We start from the raw sequence: 8,758 nt of genomic DNA, 5'->3' as shown, positions 1-8,758 counted from the left end.
ATCAACACCCCCAGGTCCCTCTCTGCCTGGCAGCTCTCCAGCCACTCCTCCCCAAGCCTGTAGCGCTGCTGGGGGTTGTTGTGGCCCAAGTGCAGGACCCAAAATTTGGCCTTGTTGAAATTCATCTAATTGGCCTTGGCCCGGTGATCCAGCCTGTCTAGATCCCTTTGTAGAGCCTCTCCACCACCAATCAGATCAACACTTCCACCCGGCTTGGTGTCATCTGCAAACTTACTAAGGGTGTACTTGATCCCCATTTCCAAATCATTGATGAAACGGTTAAACAGGACTGGGCTCAGTACTGAGCCCTGGGGGACACCAACAGGATTTAACTCCATGACCATAACACTTTCAACTCAGCCATCTAGCCAGTTCTTCACCCAGTGAAGCGTATTCCCATCCAAGCCAAGAGCAGTCAAATTCTCTACGAGAATGCTTTGGGCAGCAGTGTCAAATGCCTTCCTAAAGTCAAGATAGGCAACATCCACAGCCTTTCCTTCATCCTACAAGCGGGCCAGCCTGTCACAGAAGGAGATCAGGTTTGTTAAACAGGACTTGCCCTTCACAAACCCATGTTGACTGGGCCTGATCATCTGGTTGTCCTGCACGTGCTGCATCATGGAACTCAGGATGATCTGATCCATCAGCTTCCCTGGCACTGCAGTCAAACTGACAGGCCTGTGATTCCCTGGATCGTTCTTCCATCCCTTCTTATAGATTGGTGTTGGACTGGGTGACTTCCAATCTGCTGGGATCTCCCCAGTCAGCCAGGACTGCTGATAAATAATGGACAGGGGCTTGGGGAGCACCCCTGCCAGTTCTCTCAGCACTCTAGGATGTACCTCATCTAGCTCCATAGATTTGTGCACATCAATGTGGAGCAGTATGTCACTGATCACGCCCTCCTGGATTACGGGAGTGACATTTTGCTTCTAGCCCCTGTCTCTTGGTCTGTGGGGGGCTGGCTTTCCTCAGTAAAAGTGTTTCTATTACTAAAGACTGAGGCAAATAAGGTATTTAGCATCTCAGCCTTATCTTTGTCTTTGGTTATCATATTTCCTCCTGGGTCTAGTAGGGGATGGAGGCTCTCTCTGGTCTATCTCTTATTAATGTATTTATAGAAACTTCTCTTGCTGTCCTGTACCTCTAAAGTCAGATTAATTTCTAGCTGGGCTTTGGACCTTCTAATAATCTCCCTGTATACCTTAACAATACTCTTGTACTCATTATGAGTGGCCTGCCTCCTCTTTCAGAGGCCATAAACTTCCCTTTTTTCCCTGATTTTCAGTCAAATCTCCCTATTCGGCCATGCTGGTCTTTGCCACCAGCCCGTCTTACCATCCGTGGGGATGGCCTGCTCCTGTGCTTTTAAGACTTCCTCTTTAAAGAGTGTCCAGCCTTCCTGGACTCCTATACCCTTCTAAACTGACTCCCAAGGGATTCTATCAAGTAACCTCCTAAACAAATAAAAGTCTGCCCTTCGGAAGTCCTAAGTGGCAATTTTGCTGTCCCCTCTCCTAACATCTCTAAGAATAGAGAACTTAATAATTTCATGGTCACTGTTCCCTAGACTCCAGCTGCCACATCCTCCACAAGACCTGCTCTGTTCACAAAGAGGTCGAGCAGGGCACCTTCCCTGGTCGGTTCACTTATCAGCTGTGTGAGGAAGTTATCTTCCATACATTCCAGGAACATCCTGGATTGCACCCCCTCTACTGTGTGTATTCCCAGCAGATACCTGAGAAATCACCCAAGAGAACAACAGCAAGTGAAAGCAAGATTTCTCCCAACTGCTTATAGAAAGCTTCATCCACTTCACTGCTCTGGCTGGGAGGTCTACAGCAGACTCCCACAGCAATATCAGCTTTATTGGCCTTGCCCCTTAATCTAACAGAGACACTCTCGACCCCATCGTCACTATACTGAAGTTGTGAGCCTTCACAACAGTCCCTAACATTCAGTGCCACTCCACCGCTTTTCCTTTCCTGTCTATCCCTCCTGAAGAGCTTGCAGCCATCAATCGTGGCACTCCACTCAAGTGAGGTATCCCACTATGTAGCTACTATGTCATAATTTTCCTGTTGCATCATGGCTTCAAGCTCCCCCTGTTTGTTGCTTATACTGCACGCTTTGGTATAGTTGCACTTCAGATGAGTTACTGATTCCAACACCTTTTTGTGAGCACGGGTCCCATTTCCTACCAGAGTCTTCTCAGGCGTTTCCAGGATTTCTAAACTATCAACAACCTTTGCCTCTCCCTTTCCCATTTATACACCTATCCCCGTGACCTTACTGAGATGGCAGAGCCAGAGTCCTCACTAGCACACTATCCTACAAGCCCTGACATGCTTCCCTTGGGCCTATTTCTACCCTTCCCAGTTATATCTCTTTCCCCCTTCCTGTCTAGTTTAAAGCCCTATCAATGAGCCCTGCCAACTCCTGCCCCAAGATCCCTTTCCCTCTCTGGGACAAGTGCATCCCATTTGTAGCCATCAGGCCAAGCATCTTGTACAGCAGCCCACAATCAAAAAGCCCAAAGCCCTGACAATAACACCAGTCCTGGAGCCATGAATTGATCTGATGGCTCTTTCTGTTAATTTCCTCATTCATAACTGCCACTGAAGGGATAGAGAAGATCACAACTTGCGCTTCTGATCCCTTAAGCAGCTGCCCCAAGGCTGTAAAGTCTCTTTTAATTGATTCTGGGCTTCTTGTAGTCAGTTCATCACTACCTACCTGAAATACCAAGAGGGGGCAATAATGAGAAGGGTTTACTAGGGTGGGAAGCTTGCCCAACACATCCTTAACCCATGCCACAGGGAGGGAGCAGACTTCCCTTTCAAGTGGGTCCAGAAGGTGTACTGGGCCCTCTGCCCACCTCAGTAGAGAGTCACCCACAACAATCACCCATCTGGTTTTCTTTTTGGAGCCAGTTGTGATGCTAGGTCTAGGGTGACTCAGTCGTGGTGGCACTTCAGGCCTGGGTGAACCATCTGTTCCTCCAACAGCCAATTCCTCCTGGAGGACCCCATACCTGTGCTGCAAGGGCAACTGGGAAGGTGAGGGAGGCTGGGAGGGGATTCGTCTGCCTCCCTGAGAAGGGACATGTTTCCATTTCCCCCTTCTTTGAGGTCCCCTCCTACTGCCTGGTGGCAAGAATGGAGGGGATCCTCTACTTTGTGTGGCATCTCTGTCTGCTGACTCTGTCTGCTGACTTTGCCCCATGGAGTGGGTCCCACCAATCTATCTCCCTCTTGCACTCCCTGATACTCCTCAACCTTTCTACTTCATCCTTCAGTTCTGCCACCAGGCTGAGCAGATCATTCACCTGGTCACACCACACACAGGTGCAGTCTCTGCTGGCTTCTGGGACAATGTGCTTGCATGGGAACACTGTCTGGGTCCCCACATTTCTTCTGGCAGTGGTTTTTGGCCTAGTAATAACCATGACTAGGTCAGTCGGCAGGGCGATGATCACTGCTTTTGCTCTGTGTGCAAGGATCCGCAGACAGTTGCAGCGCTCATCAGGGCACATGCAAGCACTGTCCACTCACCTTGTGCTCTGCGGGTTGTCGCTGCCCTCCCTGAGGCTTCTTATACCCTGATGGCCTGATCTACAGCCGATGGGGCGGGTGTGTGTGCTGCCTTTGTGCATGCTACCTCAGCAGCACACCCACAAGCTGCTGATGCCTCCAGCATCAGCAAGCTGCTTCTCCCAGCTTCAAAAAAGCCCCCAAAAGAGCTTTTCATTGGCCCTTTTTGCTTCAAATCCCTTCCCCACTGCACTGAAGCTTATGGTAGAAGGGTATATAGTCCCAGACATGTTCAGGAGGTTCCATAAGGAACAGCACTGTAAAATGCTGCCAGACAGCTCTTGTAAAAGGATTCTTACAACTCTACATTTCAGTGTTGGGAAGAAAGAAAGGCTTATGTGCTTACCTGATTTCAAGTGCTTTGATTGCTTCTAACATCTGTAGATATTCAGCTGCTTTCCAAACATCATTTGCTTCTTCCTCACCTTGGACCATTAATTTTGCTGTATAGGTGAACTCAATTAGGTGGCGAAATGCCATGTTACTTACACCTGTATAAGGGCAAGAAAAACAGTTTCTTTTAGCAATTCTTCAGCCTCATCTATCTGATGAATCTTGCACACTCACCTGCTCATGATTTTGCTCACAGTAATGTAGTTACCAGTTTCATAAAAACAACACCCCTAAAAGGCTGATACTGGAATAAAAAGTCTACTATAGAAACATGGGAGTCTGAAACAACTAGAGGGTTATGCCATGACAAAGATAAAAGGAGAATATGGACATAAAGCTAAAAAAAAAGAAAAAAGTATAGATTTAAACACAAAAATACAACCTTTCTCTCAGGAGACCTCTGAGCAGTAAGAGACTACAGGACAAAACACTGCTCCAGGAATTTGCTCCCTCCCTACTAGGCAAGTATTGCTCCATGTCTATCCTGTTCTGGAACCCTAGCCAAGGCATCTGCCATTGGCCATCACTGGCAGCCCTTTTCATCTGACCAGAATGGCTGTTTTCAAGGAAAAGAGTGTATGTTATACTTCCAGTTTTAAAAACATACAGGGTCTGCCTGACCTCCATTAACCATGTATTTGGGGAATTAAAAAAAATAATAAAATAAAAAGGAAAACACATCCGCAGAATCTCACAGTTGCCCTTCCAAAAGATTTAATCCAATATTATTCTTCTTAATTCTTCTTCAGGGTAAGTTTTTTTCCAGTGGTGACAGCTGCCTCAGAACAACTCAAGAGCTGATGTCTAGAAAGCTAGCTGATATGACCAAACATGCACACAAGACCATATCAAGGATACTATATTCATTTCTAGCTCAGGCACCCAGCTCTGAAGGTTATTTGCATGAGTCAAATTACCTTCAATCTCCACCAACGGCTCCTGCGTGAAATCCTGGAAGAATTTGTAGAAGAACTGGCTACAGGCAGCAAGAACAGCCTTATGAGCTTTGAAATGGTGACCTACAAAGAGAGACAAAAATTTTGGTTTAGGGTAACACCTTCTGCAGATGTGTAAAAGAGACCATCTAGCCTGCAAATCTATTCCAGCAGCACAGAGTCATTCTAGTCTCCTTGTAAGATGGCATCCTGCTGCAGCTATAGCTTGTCCTGTCTCACGCAGGCCCTTGCTAACATCACTGACCTTACTGATTCTCTGCAGCTTCATCAGCTGGAGGACTCACTCTAGCGTTTCTCTTTTCAGATATTTACATGACACGAAATGCCTAGGCAAATTTTTTCCTGCACGTCTTGCGGCCAGCTCTCAGGTTTCATCCAAGTTCTCCTTGCTTTTTATTGATCTTATAGACTGATGTATTTTATCACCACTTCTGACAGCAAAAACATCGCTACAGAATAGAAGTGGTTCTCCTCCGTTCTGTTTTCCAGACTCTTTGTTCTCCATCAACGTGCTGCCTTCTCCCTGACACAGGCATGAACATTCATAAGGCTCCATCAGACAGAGACAAGAGAAGCAACATGGATTAGAACGACACAGCTGCACACAAACCCACCTTTGAGCTCAACACTCATATTTGGTAATGCTAGAGCAGGAACAAACGTTCCAGATAAGCTTTGTGCAAACACTGTCAGTGAAACTACAGCAACTCCTGAGAATACTTTCTTTTTCATATGCTTATTTTTTTTTAATCTGGGCTCTGCTGGACCCTCTTCCCTCAACCGTGTTCTTGCTATCCCTTTAAGGACCAGGTGGTACTCCTTTAGTTAAGTCTGTCCTGGTGGACACTGCCTATCTGTTCTAAGCCATGTTTGGAATAAGAAGCAACCTTGGGTGATCTATCAGACACCACTTTTTCTAAGGAGACAGTAAACACTTGTATCTCCATCATCCTTTTAAACTAACACTTAGGATCTTAGACCACATATAAAAGTGAGTGCTTCTGCCCTATTTTAAGTGTGTATTAAAATAGGAGGCAGATGTCAGAGAAGGAAGAAGGTGGGTTTGCCATTTGTTGTGTCGTGGGGTTTTTTTTTTTGTTTTTTTTTTTTAAACACAATATTTGTAAGAGTTCCCTGAACACAGTCAGTTCAAGTTAGGGAAAAATATTGTAACAACATTTTGGTAATCTTTGGACAACACATTAAATGTAGCACAGCAGTTTCAAAGCCGGTTTCTATCTGAAAATATTCAGCTCCTAGCTTGGAAAAGAAGAAGCAAAATCATCAGCTAGTGTTGGAGACTCTGTCCACCCTGAGATTTTAAATGAAACTCAGCAAGCATCTCGCACAGTGGTACAGAACCAAGAATTTGTTAGCAGCCCAGTTTCACAGCTGACCAATGACAACAGCAACAGCTTCCAGCACTGTCTGTACGCCAACTAGTTCTTAGGCCTGTACGTACCATCGACAATCAGAGTGATATCCGTAAACTGGTCCTGCTCACGTTGTTCATTCAGTCTATCCAAAATTACTTTATAGTGTTCAGGGAATTCCTGGATACATTCCATCTTTTCTTCAGCTTCCATGGCAAAAGAACTAGCCTGCAAGAGATGTGTGGTAAGACAGTAAGAATACGGTGCCACTCAGTAGATATTCAGTAGCACAGTCAGGTTAGAATATAAACATGAACTAACTAGCATGCTTCAGGGACTACAAAACCAACTGTCTTGGTAACAGGTTTACCTGATTTTAGCCGACAGGTAGGAAATGGCAGAGTTAATGATGTGGAATATAATTTTATTTATACACGTGAAAAAGCAGTCCAAGCAGGCAAGCATATTTCTTCGTTCTACAGATTCAGCAGGGACCCGTCTCTCTCACAAAGCAAATACTGCAGGGATGTAACATCACAGCTAAATATTCTACAACACCTCAGCAGCATAAAGCCAAAATCTCTAAACAGGTATTTCTCGCAATTCCATCAATCCACATGGTGGAAGAATAGTTCTTAAAATTTTTGTATTTCAGTTACATTTTCTACCTACTGAACACAAGATGTTTACTTCCTTTAAAGAGAGATGTAATAAAGCTGCACCTTACAGCTTCTGAGAACATAGGAAGTTGCCAGGGATTTAGCGTGGTGTTACACTCAAGAGCAAATATGTCTTCCTATGTACAGTTCTCCCCCTGCAAGGCGAAATATTCTTTGGCAGCCTTTTGAAAGACACATATACTTGTAATCTGATTGCCCTTCCTCCTTTACTTAATAAACATAGCTGGGGGTGGGAGTTGTAGAGTTTCTCAAATCTGAAAAAGTTTTAGCAGAACTCTGTGCCTGTGGATGAGACACAGATGTTAGTCTGCTGCTTATGCAAAAGGATCTTGGGAAAGACTCCAAGTGCTTCAACGAAAGCATTTCACAAACTAACTTCAGGCAAAATTACTTCAGATCTGTGCAGAAGCACTCATCTTCAACTCCCACATTCACACAGAGAACGCCACAGAAAAAAAGCAAAGACATTTCTCAGTAACAGTAGCACAAAAACCTTGTCTCTTCACAGTCTACACTTGTAAGAACAGGTGGTTTCTGACTACGCTTTAAGAAGTTTTAAAGAAATTTGAGACACACCCTTCACTATATTGCTACAGATGAAAGGAAGAAAATGAAAGAGTAGCTAATATCAAACCATTGAACAGAGAAATGGGAATTCCAGGTGTGGCAAAGAAGTAGTTTTCTTCAGAGTGCTCAAAGAAACTAGAGAACAGTCCTCCCTGGCTTCTGGTGCTCAATTTTTGTGTGTGTAATTGTAAGTGAGAAGTTCTGAGGGCAAAACTGTTCCTTTATGTACACTAACCACGCCTGAGCTCATGCCACCATGCCTGCTAAGCACTCTGTACAGGGCTGCAAATTCTACCTGACTTACATATAGGATCACAGAATGTTCGGGGTTGCAAGGGACCTCTAGCGATCATCTAGTCCAACCCCCTGCCAGAGCAGGATCCCCTAGGGCAGCCACACAGGAATGCATCAAGATGGGTTTTGAAAGTCTCCAGAGGAGACTCCACAACCTCTCTGAGCATCCACTGCTCTTTCAGTCTCACAGTAAAGAAATTTCTCCTCTGCTTGAGGTGGAACTTCACAGGCAGATAGGGTTTAACATAAGCAGAGGGAAGACAATTTTCACCTACCCAAATGCAATTTACTTCCAAATGGAATGTTTGTAGAGATATTTTACAAAAAAAAACCCAAAAGCACCTCAAAATAACAGAACCACCTCCCCTGTGCCAAATCTAAGTAACTTCAGAAGTATTTTGTCTCTCAGAACACTTAAAAAAAATCAGAAAAACACAACTTATGATATTTTAAAAACTCTTGTGGATATCATAGGAAAACGGCCAGCAGAACAGCATATATTCAATAAGAGCATGACTACTTTGGAGAAAAACGCCAGAGAAAAGCAAGAAGGCCATGAAGGCACCAAGAATGCTGCAAGCGCAGAGTGGGCTCGCAGACGAGGGACGGATAGAAACCAGACTTCTCTCGAAGACTCAACTACTGAGTTGGAGTTTTATCGGCTCGGAGCACCGGGTGCATGGCCACACGCCATTTGCAGCTCTGTTTCTGTACCTCCATCTCACGGGAGCCATCGCATCGTTAGCGCCCTCCTGCAGCACAACCCGCTCGCCCCGTATTTTGGGCACCGGACACGCGTTTTCTGCGGCGGCGCAGACCCCACGCGCGTGCAGGCAGGCGGTGGTGCGGAGAGAGCTAACTGACCCCCGGGCACACCTCCGGCAGAGCCCTCTACGGGAAGG

The 8,758-nt window shown here is 45.4% G+C and overlaps 1 protein-coding gene across 2 annotated transcripts in view; it reads right to left on the bottom strand.

Annotated features, from left to right (window-relative positions):
- Positions 1 to 6,528, bottom strand: part of ZNF131 (zinc finger protein 131) — a 19,570-nt gene extending 13,042 nt beyond the window's left edge. For both annotated transcript variants that reach the window (XM_009869887.1, XM_009869888.1), the window contains exons 1-3: positions 6,405 to 6,528; positions 4,904 to 5,005; positions 3,940 to 4,084 (exon numbers count right to left, since the gene is read on the bottom strand). In XM_009869887.1, the coding sequence (XP_009868189.1) occupies positions 3,940 to 4,084; positions 4,904 to 5,005; positions 6,405 to 6,528 (371 nt within the window). The remainder of the gene's footprint in view (positions 1 to 3,939; positions 4,085 to 4,903; positions 5,006 to 6,404) is intronic.
- Between the last annotated feature and the right edge of the window lie 2,230 nt (positions 6,529 to 8,758).

This window comes from Apaloderma vittatum, unplaced genomic scaffold (genome assembly GCF_000703405.1).
Source record: "Apaloderma vittatum isolate BGI_N311 unplaced genomic scaffold, ASM70340v1 scaffold1935, whole genome shotgun sequence".
Lineage (NCBI taxonomy): Eukaryota > Metazoa > Chordata > Aves > Trogoniformes > Trogonidae > Apaloderma > Apaloderma vittatum.
The sequence above is the reverse complement of the archived record's forward strand: the minus strand, read 5'-3'. Positions and strand labels throughout refer to the sequence as shown.